The 15,210-nt window shown below is 53.9% G+C and overlaps 1 protein-coding gene across 2 annotated transcripts in view; it reads right to left on the bottom strand.

Annotated features, from left to right (window-relative positions):
- The window catches only part of EXOC3L2 (exocyst complex component 3 like 2), a 33,664-nt gene extending 18,778 nt beyond the window's left edge, over nt 1–14,886 (bottom strand). Inside the window, exons 1-4 of one of the 2 annotated variants that reach the window (XM_031659155.1) lie at nt 14,665–14,886; nt 7,605–8,143; nt 2,932–3,565; nt 183–294 (exon numbers count right to left, since the gene is read on the bottom strand). In XM_031659155.1, coding sequence (XP_031515015.1) covers nt 183–294; nt 2,932–3,565; nt 7,605–8,127 — 1,269 coding nt within the window. In that variant the 5' untranslated portion in view covers nt 8,128–8,143; nt 14,665–14,886. Of the gene's footprint in view, nt 1–182; nt 295–2,931; nt 3,566–7,604; nt 8,144–10,936; nt 11,661–14,664 lie in introns of those variants that run through there. The other variant, XM_031659156.1, reaches the window with a different exon arrangement.
- Between the last annotated feature and the right edge of the window lie 324 nt (nt 14,887–15,210).

Below are 15,210 nucleotides of genomic sequence, written 5' to 3'. Positions count from 1 at the left end.
TACTAAGTGTCTGTACAGGCGGCCTTTGTGTCTATGGCGTATGGACAGAACTCAGAAATTCATAAAGGGGAAAGGGAGCTGGAAAGAGTGAAAGGGGGAGGGGACAGGCCTCCCAAGCACACTGTGACCCCCTCCCTCCCTCCACAGCACCTCCCACTTCCAAAATGCAAAGTCCCAGGTACCTTAACATCTGTGACGCATTCATCCTCCAAACCCCGCAGGGTGCCAGGGGACAAAAGGGGCCCCAGCTCCCCATTCTCCAGGGCAGCCATGTCCACCAACCCTAAGACCTCTCTGGGGGTGGGGGTGAGAGAAAAGGAGGTCTGTGAAAAGTGGGGCTGGGCAGTTGGACCCTTCCCTACACCCTCCTACCCACTGTTTCTGTGACCCTAGGCCACTCCCTTCCTCTCTCTAAGTCAGCTCTGCTCATCCCTCAGAGGAAGTCTTTGGAATTGTTGCTTCCCCGGCTCCAGCTCTCTGAGTCAGCTCCCTGATGGATGGTGTCCGGGCATGATATTTAAGGGTCAAGTCCAGGCTTGAAGATCTGACACGCAAGGCTTCGCCCATGCTCCGTTTCACCAGACAGAAGTTCCCTTTGCGCCTATGCTCTGAAGCCCTGCTCCCTTACCTGGCCTTGCAGGCTTCCCCAGTCCAGCCCTTGCTCCCCACCTTCTACTTGCTTACATGCCTGGAGCTATGTGATATCATCAATATCCACCCCCATATACCCCAGACTTGGGCTCACGGCATCCTCTCAATTATAAACACCATCTCCCTACAAATTGGACCAAACCCAGTTCCCAGCACTTTAGGAAGCTTTCTGGACTCCCTATCCTGCCTCCATCCCTTATAGATAACATGAGAGCATTATCAACATACATTCCCAAATGAGATCTTCCCAGTCTTCTGGTGACAGCACCCTGATTTTGTTGGAAGAAACACCCACCCCCTTCACTGCCCAAGGTGTGGCTTGGATGTGGCTAACTCCCTTTTCTCTGGGGTAGACAGGTGACCTGGAGGTAGCTAATCACCATATTCCATCCCCCGGCCACAAGAATGGGTATGTTTTAGGACACAAAGTCTCAAGAGTATTAAGATTCTAGGACTGGGAGGGACCATGGTACTGAGGTTCTGGGGGCTACCCGTATAGAATTCAAGGGGTGAACAGCACTCAAGTCCTAAAACTGGGCCAGGTGTGGTGGCTCACACCTGTAATCGAAGCATTTTGGGAGGCCAAGGTGGATGGATCACTTGAGGTCAGGAGTTCGAGACCAGCCTGGCCAAATGGTAAAAGCCTGCCTCTACTAAAAATACAAAAAAATTAGGCTGGGCATGGTGGCTCGTAATCCCACGGTTGGCATGTAATCCCAACACTTTGGGAGTTCGAGTCAAGTGGATCACCTGAGGTTAGGAGTTCAAGACCAGCCTGGCCAACATGGTGAAACCCCATCTCTACTAAAAATACAGAAATTAGCTGTGCATGGTGGTGGGTGCCTATATAAATCCCAGCTACTTGGGAGGCTGAGGCAGGAGAATTGCTTGAATCCGGAAGGCGGAGGTTGCGGTGGGCGGAGATGATAGCACTGCACTCCAGCTTCGGCAACAGAGCAAGACTCCGTCTCACAAATAAATAAATAGGCCGGGCGCGGTGGCTCAAGCCTGTAATCCCAGCACTTTGGGAGGCCGAGACGGGCGGATCACGAGGTCAGGAGATCGAGACCATCCTGGCTAACACGGTGAAACCCCGTCTCTACTAAAAAAATACGAAAAAACTAGCCGGGTGAGGTGGCGGGCGCCTGTAGTCCCAGCTACTCGGGAGGCTGAGGCAGGAGAATGGCGGGAACCCGGGAGGCGGAGCTTGCAGTGAGCCGAGATCGCGCCACTGCACTCCAGCCCGGGCGACAGAGCAAGACTCCGTCTCAAAAAAAAAAATAAATAAATAAAATAAAATAAAATAAAATAAATAAATAAATAAATAAATAAAGTCCTAAAACTAGAAGGATCAACAGTGTTGAGGTTCTAAGACCGAAAGAGGGAATGAGGCTAAGGTTTACGATTCAAAGGTTCATTGGTACTAAGTTTCTATGGTTGAGTCATCAATTCTAAGTTCTAAGACTGGAAATGTCAACACTACTACTGACCTAGGCTCTAAAGAGAGAGCAGTGCAGGATTCTAGAATTCTAAGTGTCATTGTATTAAGGTTAAGGGTCAGTGGGGCTATGGTTCTAGGAAGGAATGGTCAACAGTGCTAAAACTCTAGGACTCAAAGTGTGAACAGCTAAGATTCCAATAGCGTAAGTGTCATGAAGCCCAGGTTCTTGGACTGGTGAGCCCACGGTGCTGAGCTACTAGGATTGAAACTGTTGATAGTGCTACAATTGTAGAACTTGAAGACTCAATGGTGCCAATAGGTTCTAGGTCTGAAAGGGTGGGAATGCTAGGATTCTAAGACTGGAAGCATCGGTGTTACTTAGGTGCTAGGAGTGTAACTGTCCGATGATGCTAAGGTTGTATGTAGGTCTAGAAGAATGAATGGTGTTGAGATTTTAGGAACGGAAACGTAGACACGCGAAGGTTCTAGGACTGGAGGAATCAACGGTGCTAAGATTCGGGGACTGGAAGGGTGGACAGTGAGGCGATCTAGAGTGTAAGTGTTGACAGAGCGCTGAGGTTCTTGGACAACAGTGGTGCCGGAGCTCTTCTAGGACTGCAAGGGTTGGTGGCAGTAAGGTGCTGGAACCGGAAGCCTGGGTAGCAATTCGATTCTAGGATTATAACTGTCAGCGGTGCTGACGACTGGATGGGTCAATGGTGTTAAGTGCTAGGACTGTAAGGTCAGCTGTCCCAAGGTCCTTAATGTCTGAAGAGGCCAATGCTGGGGGGTTGGGGCTGGGGGTTTCACCCGACCTTGGGCAACCGAGCCCAGCTCACCTGGGGTAGACCTGATTGTGCCAGTGCAGCAGCGCGTAGCGGTCGGCCAGCGGCAGCCTGCGACGGGCAGAGGCCCCCAGCCACTCGGCCAGGGCCCCGTGGTAGCCGCGCAGGTAGACGCCGAAGGCGCCCAGGCCGGCGGGGTAGGCGGGGGCCAGGCGGCCCCGCACAACGGCCATATCCTCCAGTAACCGCGCCCGCAGCGCCTCCAGCTGCCCGGCCAGACCTCCGGGCGCCCCGGGAGCCGCCGCCTCTAGGCGCTCCCGGGCCGCGCGCGCCACAGCTTCGGCCCAGCGGGCGCGCAGCTTGCGGGCCGCCCCTGGCCCCCGACGCCCATCCGCCGCCTCCTCCTGCACCAGCACCTGGCCCAGCTGCGCCACAGCGCCTGCCCCGGCGCACGCGCCCGGCCCGGGGCCCGCCAGCGTCTCGCGCACCAGCGCCCACAGCTCACGCTGCAGGGCCTCGTACAGCAGCGCCACGTCCCGCGCCCGGCGGCCCCCGCCAGCGCCCTCGGCCTTGGGAGGCCCTGGTGCGCCGCCCCCCGACGGCGCCAGCTCCTCGGCCTCCAGCTCCAGGATGTGCTCGTCCGCGCGCGCTAGTTCGCGCTGCTGGATCAGGCTCAGGATCTCCAGCACTGCAGGGGGGAAGGCGGGAGGTCAGCAGTGCGCGGGGGGATGGGGGCAATGCCGGACGCAGGGGTAGGGTGGGTGCTTAGGAAGGGAAGGGAGATGACGGGAAGAGGGTTACAGGAGGCGGGAAGGTGTTGGGGGCAGAGAAGAGCCCGGAGAAGAGCAAGAAAGAAGGGTGTTGGGTAAAGGATGTAGGGGAGGGGACAGGGTGAGGGGCTCATGCTTGTAATCCCAGCACTTTGGGAGGCCGAGGCTGGCGGATCACTTGAGGTCAGGAGTTCAAGACCAGACTGGCCAACACGGCGAAACCTCGTCTCTACTAAAAATACAAAAATTAGTAGGGCGTAGTGGCATACCCCTATAATATCAGCTACTCGGGAGGGCGCGGCAGGAGAATCGCTTGAACCCGGAAGGCGGATGTTGCAGGGCGCCGAGATTGCGCCACTGCACTCCAGCCTGGGCAACATGTTGAGTGAGACTCCATCTCAAAAATAAATAAATAAAAACTTAAAAAAGAGAGAGAGAGAAAAGAAAAATGCCTGTGACTGAGGAAGGGATCTCGGGAGGTTGCGGGATGGAGAAATGGAGGAGGGGTCGGAGGAGGCGAGAGGGTTGAGAGAGGAGCCAGGTAAGGGGGAGAGGGATGGAGGCAGCGGTGGGAGCAGGAGGGGCAGGGTGGGGGCTTGGAGATGAGGAGAGGATATGGGACCACTGATGGGGTCTTTTTGGGGTGGGGATGGCTGTGGGGTGATCTGGCCCTCTGATGAGTTCAGACTGCCTCAAGAAAGGGGAGTCATGGGGCTGGAAGGCCTCTGAGGCTGAAGGAGGGTCCTGGCAGCCCAGGGTTACCCTCGACACCTCCACCCCCCTCCACTTCCTCCCTGGCAGAGAAACTATTTCCTGGCCAGCGCTATTTCTGCCCATCCGTTTCCAGAAGGCGGGGCTCTAGTCACCCCCTCCTCACCTCCCTCCAGTGCCCTCCCAGTCCCCAGGGAGCTGGGGCTGAAATAGCCTCTGGCCAGAACGCGGAGGGCATCAGAGGACAGAAAAGGCTCTCCTGAGTCCCCAGCCCTGGAGCAGCTCAGGCCTCAGGGCTAAAAGCAGAGCTCAGGCACAGGAGCAGAGATAGAGGCAGGGTTGGGGATGGCAGTGAATTAAGATGGGGATTGGGACAAGGATGGGGATGGGGCTGGAGGTGAGGATGGAGGGAAGGTGGGGGTGGGGATGAGGGAGTTTAGGGTTAGGATTAAGTCGGGTGGGAGTCTGGACAGAAATGGGAAAGGAGGGAAGAATGACATTGGGATCTGGGTAGGGATGAGGTTGGAAAGGTGGGGGAGGGGAGTGTAAGTGAAAGCTGAGGATAGAAAGGACGTAAAGATTGATGTGAAGGCCGGGCACGGTGGCTCACGCCTGTAATCCTAGCACTTTGGGAGTTGGGCAGATCACCTGAGGTCAGGAGTTCGAGACCAGCCTGAGCAATATGGTGAAACGTCATCTCTACTAAAAATACAAAAATTAGCCGGGCATGGTGGTGTGTGCCTGTAGTCCCAGCTACTCAGGAGACTGAGACAGGAGAATTGCTTGAACCGGGGCGGCGAAGGTTGCAGTGAGCTGAGATCTCGCCATTGCACTCCAGCCTGGATGACAGAGCTAGACTCCGTCGCAAAAAAGAAAAAAAAAAATTGATGTGAGTTTGAAGATGAATTCTGGAAGTGAGTTGGGCTTGGGAATAGGAACATGGATGGAATTGAAGATGGAGGGGTTGGGGATGAGGGTTTAGGATTGGGACTCAGGATAGGGGTGAAGATAGATTAGGGATGAAGAGGAGGTTGAGTTTGGAGTTGGAGTTGAAACTGGGGGCTGAGGAAGGACTAGGATATCAAGTAGGACTGAATAAGGAGGTTGCTGGTCAGGGGTGGTGGCTCATGCCTGTAATCCCAGCACTTTGGGAGGCTGAGGCAGGTGGATCACCTGCGATGAGGAGTTCGAGACTAGTCTGGCTAACATGGCAAAACCCCATCTCTACTAAAAATACAGAAAAAAATTTTAGCCAGGCATGGATGGTGATGCATGCCTGTAATCCCAGCTACTCGGGAGGTTGAGACAGAATTGCTTGAACCGGGGAAGTGGAGGTTGCAGTGAGCCGAGATTATACCATTGCACTCCAGCTGGGCAACAGAGTGAGACCCCATCTCAAAGGAAAAAAAAAAAAAAGGAGGTTGCCGGAGGGAAATGGGTGGAAGGTGGGTGCTGAGAGGGGCCTGGGGCTGGGGGTTAAGAGTGAGACCAAAAGAGTGTAAAAGGGTTGGAGGTGAACATGGGGAAGAATGGGATATGAAATGGGACTGGACCAGCTGGGGGTTGCCATGGTGTTGGACATAGACATTGATATTAAAGATGGTGTTTGGGGCCAGGCGTGGTGGCTCATGCCTGTAATTCCAGCACTTTGGGAGGCCAAGGCAGGTGGATCACGAGGTCAGGAGATCCAGACCATCCTGGCTAACCTGGTGAAACCCCATTTTTACTAAAAATATAAAAAATTAGCCAGGCATGGTGGCAGGCGCCTGTAGTCCCAGCTACTTGGGAGGCTGAGGCAGGAGAATGGTGTGAATCCGGGAGGCGGAGCTTGCAGTGATCCGAGATCATGCCACTGCACTCCAGCCTGGGCAACAGAGTGAGACTCTGTCTTAAAAAAAAAAAAAAAAAAAAAAAAGATGGTGTTTGGGCTAGGCGTGGTGGCTCACACCTGTCATTCCAGCACTTTGGGAAGCTGAGGTAGGAGGATCACTTGAGGCCAGGAATTCAAGACCAACTTGACCAACATAGTGAGACCCCCATCTCTACAAAAAATGTAAAAATTAGCCAGGTGTGATCGCGTGTGCCTGTAGTCCTAGCTACTCAGGCTGCTAAGGTGGGAGGATTGCTTGAGCCCAGGAGGTCAGGGCTGCAGAGAGCCATGATTGCACTACTGCACTCTAGCCTCCAGTCTGGGTGTTAGAGTGAGACCCTGTCTCCAAAAGGAGATGGCATCTGGAGGAAAGGATGAGCTATACGAGAAGCATATGGATGTGTCTCAGATAGAGACTGATGGTGGGCTTGGAATAAGTGTGGGGTGAGAACAGAAAAGGCATTGAGGAAGACACTGGGGCTTGGAGTAGGAATGGGGACTGAGGATGAAGATGGGGTGGTGTTAGGGATTGAATTATGTCCCCCCAGAAAAAAAAGGATATGTGAAGTCTTCACCCCAGTACATCAGAATGTCACCTGATTTGGAAATAGGGTCTTTACAGAGGCAATCAAATTAAAGTGAGATCATAGCGCAGACCCAAATCCCATATGAGTGGTGTCCTCATAAAAAGGAGAAATTGGCCAGGTGCCGTGGCTCACACCTGTAATCCCAACATTTTGGGAGGATGAGGCAGGCAGATCACTTGAGGTCAGGAGTTTGAGACCAGCCTGGCCAACATGGTGAAACCTCATCTCTAGTAAAATACAAAAATTAGCTGGTCGTGGTGGCACATGCCTGTAATATCAGCTACTTGGGAGGCTGAGGCAGGAGAATCGTTTGAACCCAGGAGGCAGAGATTGCCGTGAGCCGAGGTTGCACCACTGCACTCCAGCCTGGGCGGCACAGTGAGACTCCATCTCAAAAAATAATAATAATAAATAAAATAAAATAAAGAAATTGAAGAAATTGGGGATAGAAAGGGAAGGGGGAGAGATGGGACCAAAATCAGGTATTCACGTGGCTTTAGATGTGGGAGTAGGGCTAAAGATGGCAGGTGGAGGAGGCAAAGATTGAGGGTGGGCGTATATTAACAGGTGGCTCTGAAGAAGAAGGTTGATGACAGGAGTGAGGACGGCAGTAGTAACGGGCTGGAGCTGACATGGAGGCAGGAGATGTGAGTCAGACATGTGAATTGCAGGTCGGGGTCACAGGTGGCAGCTGGGATGGGCTTAAGTATGAAGCCTGGGACCACCAGGGCTGGGGATGGACATGGGCACTGGAATTCTCCCAGGACTGGGTCAGGGCTCTGGACTCACCTGACAATGGCTCCTTCATCTTTGGGGGCTCTGGGACCTTGGGTGGGGGCTCTGGAGCTGCCTCGCCTGCAGGCACCACTCTCTCAGCCAGGGACGCACGCTGGGGCTTGGATCCACGCCCGAGTCTCAGGAAGGCCAGTCTCCGGGCAGCCTCCCCTGCTGCCTCCTCATCGCCATGGGCTCGGGTCCCATGCAGCCGGGCCAGGAGGCCAAAATCTGCTGAGCTCCTGCGTATCCCTGGTACCAGCACACGGCCCAGGAAAGAGCGGGACTGCCCATCCCCGGGGCTGCCTGCCCGCCGGCCCGGGGCCCAGCCCAGACGGAAGGGAGCCAGGCCTGCAAGCTTCTCCAGGGTGGCGCGGCGGCGACAAGATGTTCCATTGGGGAGGGACGCCAGCTCCCCGGCCTCTTCTTCCTCCAGCCCTGAAACTTCTTCAAAGGGGTTCCGAGAGGACCTCAGGGGCAGGGTCCCCGCCCGGGGCACCTTAGGGTCTGACACTCCCAGGTTCTTCAGGATAGGCATTTTGACAGGTGAGGACCTGGGGAAAAAAATAATGACCATGGATGATGCTGATGACAATGGTGGTGTGGATGACAGTGCCTCTGTGTACCGAGCACTTTGGGGTGAGTGTACCAGACACTTGCCTGAGCACTTAATAACCCCTGGATCTGCACGAGCCTATAAGGTGGGGACTTTTTTTTTTTTTTTTTTTTTTTGAGATGGAGTCTCACTCTATCGCCCAGGCTGGAGTGCAGTGGCGCAATCTCGGCTCACTGAAAGCTCCGCCTCCCAGGTTCACGCCATTCTCCTGCCTCAGCCTCCCAAGTAGCTGGGATTACAGGAGCCCAAGGTGGGGACTTTTTTGGTTGTTTTTATTTCTTGAGACAGAGTCTTACTCTGTCGCCCAGGCTGGAGTGCAGCTCACTGCAGCCTCCACTTCCTGGGCTTAAGTAATCCTCCCACCTCAGCCTCCTGAGGAGCTGGGATTACAGGCGCATGACAGTACGTCTGGCTAATTTTTCATATTTTTAGTAGAGATGGAGATCTTGCCATGTTGCCTAGGCTGGACTCAAACTCCTGGACTCAGGTGATCCGCCTGCCTCAGCCTCCCAAAGTCCTGGGATTACAGACATGAGCCACCATGCCTGGCCATGGTGGGGATTTTCATTATCTTCATTTTGATGAGGAAATGGAGGCTCAGAAGGGCAAAGGCACCTGCCTAAGGTCCCACGATGATTCAAGAACAAAGTCAGGATTTGCACTCAGACCGTCTGATTCCAGTGCCTGGGTGCTCTCCCTGCATATCCACATTAGAACCTTTCCTCACCCTACTCCTGCCCTGTCACTAAGAGCAATGTTCATGTCTGGAATATTCTCCCTTTTTTTTGAGATGGAGTCTCACTCACTCACTTTGTCACCCAGGCTGGAGTGCAGTGGCACAATCTCGGCTCACTGCAACCTCTGCCTCCCAGGTTCAAACAATTCTCCTGCCTCAGCCTGAGTAGCTGGGACTATAGGCGCGTGCCACCACACTAAGCTAAGTTTTATATTTTTAGTAGATATGTGGTTTCACCATGTTGACCAGACTGGTCTTGAACTCCTGACATCAGGTGATCCACCTACTTCAGCCTCCCAAAGTGCAGGGATTACAAGCGTGAGCCACCGCTCCTGGCCTGGAATATTCTCTGTCTTAAGTTGATCCTCTTGATCCTCCTACTCCGTGGAGAAACAGGCTCAGAGAGGGGAAGGCTCCCTCCCAAGATGACACAGTCAGCCAAGGACAGAGATGGTATGGGGACCCAGGCCCCACCATCCATCCAGACATCCAGGACAGACTCCTGAGCACCTGCCTACACCCCCTCATCCCCTTCATCTCTCCCATTTGATTAGTACCCTTGTCATCTCTCCCTCATTCATGTCTTCGGCAAAAACTTATTGGGAAATGTCTAGAATAGGCAAAGCCTAAATTTTTTTTTTTTTTTTTTTGAGACTGGGTCTCACCCTGTCACCCAGGGCTGGAGTGCAATGGCCCCATCATAGCTCACTGCAGTCTGAAACTCCTGGGCTCAAACGATCCTATTACCTCAGCCTCCTCAGCAGCTGGGACTACAGGTGTGCACCACCATGCCCAACTTTATTTATTTATTTATTTATTGAGACAGGGTCTTGCTATGTTGCCCAGGCTGGTCTCAAACTCCTGGCCTCAAGGGATCTGCCCGCCTCTGCCTCCCAAAGTGCTGGGATTACAGGTGTGAGTCACCTCGCAGGTCTCTAGGCAAATCCTTGGAGACAGAAAGGAGACTGACAATTACCTATAGGACTGGAGAGAATCGGGGAATGGGAAGTGACTGCTAATGGATGCAGGGTTTCCTTTTGGGGAAAGGAAGACACTCTGGAACTAGATAAAGGGGATGGTTGCACAACATTGTGAATGCATTAAATGCCACTTAATTGTGTGCTTTTAAATGGCTTGAGGGCAGGTGTGGTGGCTCCCGTGCCTGTAATCCCAGCACTTTGGGAGGCCGAGGCGGGCGGATCATGAGGCCAGGAGATCGAGACCATCCTATCCTGGCTAACACGGTGAAACCCCGTCTCTACTAAAAATACAAGAAAAATTAGCCAGGCGAGGTGGCGGGCGCCTGTAGTCCCAGCTACTCGAGGCTGAGGCAGGAGAATGGCGTGAACCCGGGGACGGAGCTGCAGTGAGCCGAGATTGCCACTGCACTCCAGCCTGGGCAATAGAGCAAGACTCCGTCTCAAAAAAAAAAAAAAAAAAAAAGCCAGACGTGGTGGCAGGCGCCTGGAATCCCAGCTACTCAGGAGGCTGAGGCAGGAGAATTGCTTGAACCCAGGAGGTGGAGGTTGCGGTGAGCTGAGATCGTGCCACAGCATTCCAGCCTGGGAGATAGAGCAAAACTCAGTCTCAAAAAACAAAACAACAAAACAAAAAAATTTACTAGGTATTTGCCATGGGTCCAGCCCTGTGCAGGTGTTAGGGACACAGCGGTGGCCAGGGCAGCCCCAGTCCCTGCCTTCACAGCTTCCTGAGTCCTGCCCATTCCATCTCCTAAGCCTCTCTTCAGTCTGCGCTCCCTCCTTTCACTCCCTTCCCATAGCCCCTACCCCAAGCAGAACCCTTACCCACTTCCCTGCCCTGGCCTCCTCCCTGGTCCCCAGCCTCTAGTCTTAGCACCTCCAGTGCACCTTTCAGGACCTTGAAAAAGCACAGACCTGCTCTTCTCCATCTCTTAAGCCTTCCATGGCTCCCTAGTGACTTCGGGACAAAGCTGAGGCCTGTCACCACAGTCTTCATGCTCTGGCAGCTGCATACCTCACTAGCGCTGTCCCGTAGCCTCCTCTTTACCCCGGGACCCTCCAGGTTTCAGCATCTGCTGGTGCTTCTACGTAGACACCTCTTCTCCATGCTCCAGTCAGGACTTCAGGACTCACACTTCAGGACTCAGCCCCATGCCCCCTCCTCCAGGAAGCCCTCCCTGACCCTCAGGCTCCCACAGCCCCTGGGTTCCCACACCTCACCCCTGCCTGCTCTGGGTCGTCCCTGTCTGGGGACAGATCTGTATCCCTCACTGGACTGCAAACCCCAGGAGGACAGGGCTGGGGCTGTCTCAGTCACCACTGTGTCCCCAGCTCCCAGCACAGGGCAGACACTCAGGGAATGGGTGCTAAACAGGAAATGAAGGAAGGAAAGAGGCAAGACAGTTCATTCCTTGGGTGGAGAGGAGGAGGGTGAGTCAAGCTGGAAGAGGTCACTAGGGAGCAGGCCATACAAGGCTTTAAATTCCTTGATAAGGGACAGACTTTCTTCCAAGAGCCCTGCAGAGCCACAGATGGGTGCTTTTTAAAACGATGAAATAGTTGAAACATTCAGAAGAGTACAGAAGACAAGCTTAATAAACACCTCTGGGCCTACCATCCTAGCCACAGCTCACACGATCATTTGTTCTCTTGGTTCAGGTTTTTGTTGTTGCTTTTGTCTTTAGAGACAGGGTCTCACTCTGTTGCCCAGGCTGGAGTGCCGTGGCGTGATCATGGCTCACTGCAGCCTCGAACTCCTGGGCTCAAGCGATCCTCCCACCTCAGCCTCCCAAGCAACGGGGACACCCTGCTAATTTTATTTTTTAATTTTTTGTTATAGATGAGGTCTTGCTATATTGTGCATGCTGGTCTGGAACTCCTGCTCCTGGTCTCAAACAATCCTCCCTCCTTCGCCTCCCAAAGTGCTGGAACTATAGGTGTGAGCCACTGCAAACTGGCCTGATTTTTGTTTTAAAGAATAAGCCAGGTGCGGTGGCTCACGCCTGTAATCCCAGTACTTTGGGAGGCCGAGGCGGGTGGATCACCTGAGGTCAGGAGTTCAAGGCAAGTCTGGTCAACATGGTGAAACCCTGTCTCTACTAAAAACATAAAAATTAGCTGGGTGTGGTGGCAGGTGCCTGTAGTCCCAGTTACTTGGGAGGCTGAGGCAGAATTGCTTGAACCTGGGAGGCAGAGGCTGCAATGAGCCCAGACTGTGCCACTGCACTCCAGCCTGGGCAACAGAGCAAAACTCCATCTCAAGAAAAAAAAAAAAAAAGAATGAATTACAAATGCGTGCAGCCTCCTCCCGCCACCTCTCCTGGTCCCACTTGCTCTAGTCTTCTCTTAAGGAACCCAGCATCCAGAATGAACGTACTGTCTATTCATCCAAGTAGATTTTTATCCCATGCTCCATAGACTTGTATCCAGAAATAATATACTGTTTTACACGGTTTCAGACTCTCTATAAATGGTATCATACTATTTGTATCTTGCAACTTGCTTTAAAATTTATTTTTTTGCCCACATTATGAACTTGTGAGATTTATCCATGTCTAGCTATACAGCTCCAGTTCATTTAAGTGCTATGTAATATTCCACTGTATAAATTGCATAAAGGGTCAGATGTTCACTCGTTCTCCTATTGCTGGACCTGTAGTTTGTTTGTCACCAGGACAGGGTTCTGAGCAGGTCGGGACACAGTCAGGATTATGCAGACGTGTGGGGGTGGACAGGAGGCCTGGAAAGAGGGTGGTGTGCAAAAGGCCTGGGTTGCCTAGGCTGTGGGTAAGAGCACCCCTTTCCATGATGGAGAGGCCCCTTCTTTCCTCCCCCATTTCAACCCCTGAGCTGCTGCTTCTCAACCCTCCGGTTCCTAGACATGCTCTCGGACCTCCTTCCAGTCTCCATGGGCCCCCACCCTCCAGGAGGCAGTCACCATGACAACCCCTTGCCTGGAGCCCCCAGGGATGTGCAATAGATACCCCCCATGCACACACATTATTTGCACGCTCATTTCTCTTTTATTTTATTTTATTTTTTTGAGATGGAGTCTCACTCTGTCACCCAGGCTAGAGTGCAATGGCACGATTTCAGCTCACTGCAACCTCCACCTCTTGGGTTCAAGCGATTTCTCCTGCCTCAGGCTCCCAAGTAGCTGGGATTACAGGTGCCCACCACCACTCCTGGCTAATTTTTGTATTTTTAGTAGAGACAAGGTTTCACCATATTGGCCAGGCTGGTCTCAAACTCCTGACCTTGTGATCCACCCACTTCAGCCTCCCGAAGTGCTGGGATTACAGGCGTGAGCCACTGCACTCTGACCTTCTCTTTTATATTTTAGACAGTCTCACTCTGTCGCCCAGGTTGGAGCGCAGTGGCATGGTCTCGGCTCACTGCAACCTCTGCTTCCCAGGCTCAAGCAATCCTCCCACCTCAATGTCCCGAGTAGCTGGGACTACAAGTGCGAGTCACCACACCTGGCTAATTTTTGTATTTTTAGTAGAGATGAGGTTTCGTCCTGTTGCCTAGGCCGGTCTCCAACTCCTGAGCTCAAGCGATCCACCTGCCTCAGCCTCCCAAAGTGCTGGGATTACAGTCGTGAGCCACCACAGCCATCCTTGATTTCTCTTTCATCCTCCGAACTGGCATCCACATGCCTCATCCCAAAATGGCTCCATCATCCCCCCTCCACCCCATAGCTGTCTCCATCTTCCTCTCAAAATTTCAGGCTTGAATTTCCCTCCAGTTGAAGTCAACCTTGCCCAGACGACGTCTGACTTTCCCCCACCTGGCTTCAATATCGCCCCCAATCTGGATCTAGCATCCCCAAACCTGGCTGCAACATTTTCCCAAAACTGGCTCCGACGTCTTTCCCCTTCCTGGCTCCAACACCCGCCTCTGCAAACTGGTGCTGACATCCTGCCCCCTCCAACCCTCTGTCTGCCTCCCAGTGCCCAGCCCCTGACTCACTTCCGAGGCATCCCTCAAGCCCCCAGCCTCTCAGGCCCGCAGGATGTCTTGGCCACCAGAGCTTCCCTCTTTGAGCCCCTCCTCCTCTTCCTCACTGCCAGCCTTTTCCCTGGAGTTTCTAACCTTCTGCAGTGGCCCTGACCTCGGTTTGCAGAATCCATCACCTCTAACGCTCAGCGTCTACATTAGAGAACAGTCTTTCTGCATGGCCTGTCCCCAAGCCCAAACCCAACCAGTGCAACCCCAAACCAGTCCTTGACCCCAAACACAATCCTGTCATCAGCCCAGCCCACTGCAAACTCATCCGCATCTCCAATCCCAACCTGATCTCGGTCTCTCCTGCTTGATGTCAATCCCCACCTGGTCCCTGTCTCCCATCTCCGAGACCCCATCTCTTGGGACAGAACAAACACTCGATCCGTCCTGGCCTCAGTCTTCCCACCCAGACTCGCAGGACGTTCGACCCAATGTCGTCTCATCTCTCTTCTCCCTTGGTGGCCAAGGTTTCCAGTGCTCCCTTGCACCCTCTCTGGACCCTTCGAGTCCTCAAATTCTCCCCTGTACCCTCCTCTTGTTCTCATCTCCTTTCTGCCTTCTCGCCGGCACCCCGCTGGGGTCAGGCCCCAGATTCTCTCTTGCCCCCCGGCCCCTGCTGGGTTCAAGGCACAGGTTCTCATCAGCTCTGGTCCAGTGCAACTCAGGGCAACTCTTTTCCCAGAAGGGCTCCCAGTGGGAGGTGGGACCCCTTCCCCCTGTCCCCAGCACACTCACCTCTGTCCTCCTGCCCGTCCTTCTGTTCCCGCTGCTGTCCTGTCCCCAGGCTACTTCAGCCAGGACTGCTGAGAGCTTGGATCTGAGTTGGGGGGGTGCTCGGAGGAGGACAATTTCCTGTCAGGAAACCCCTCCCTCTCTGGGCCAGGGGCGGGAAGGACTCATTATCTGTCTGCCCTTTTAGGCCAGGCTGCGGTTGGGCTGGGAAGGCCGAGGCCCACAGCCGGGCCCCCACCCTCACCCCCGCTCCAGGCCGGAATCCGCCCACGCCTGCATGCTCTTCACGCCTCCCGAGGTGACAACACCATCCTGGGCGCCCCAGGGAGACACCCCAAGCTGGACGCCAGCCCAGAGCTGCTCTCCAGCATGGGCAAGCCCCGAGGACTTGGAATGAGAACTTGGGGGCAGGCAAGCATCTCTCCACAGTTCCCTGCCACGGGCTGAAGACCAGGAGGGAAGTTTTGCTGGGCCTAGGGGCTGGGGAGGGGGACCTATGGAGGAGGGCACTGGGCATGGCTTTGGAACTGTGGTTCTCTTTGTCTAGAA

This window comes from Papio anubis, chromosome 20 (assembly GCF_008728515.1).
Source record: "Papio anubis isolate 15944 chromosome 20, Panubis1.0, whole genome shotgun sequence".
Classification (NCBI taxonomy): domain Eukaryota; kingdom Metazoa; phylum Chordata; class Mammalia; order Primates; family Cercopithecidae; genus Papio; species Papio anubis.
The sequence above is the reverse complement of the archived record's forward strand: the minus strand, read 5'-3'. Positions and strand labels throughout refer to the sequence as shown.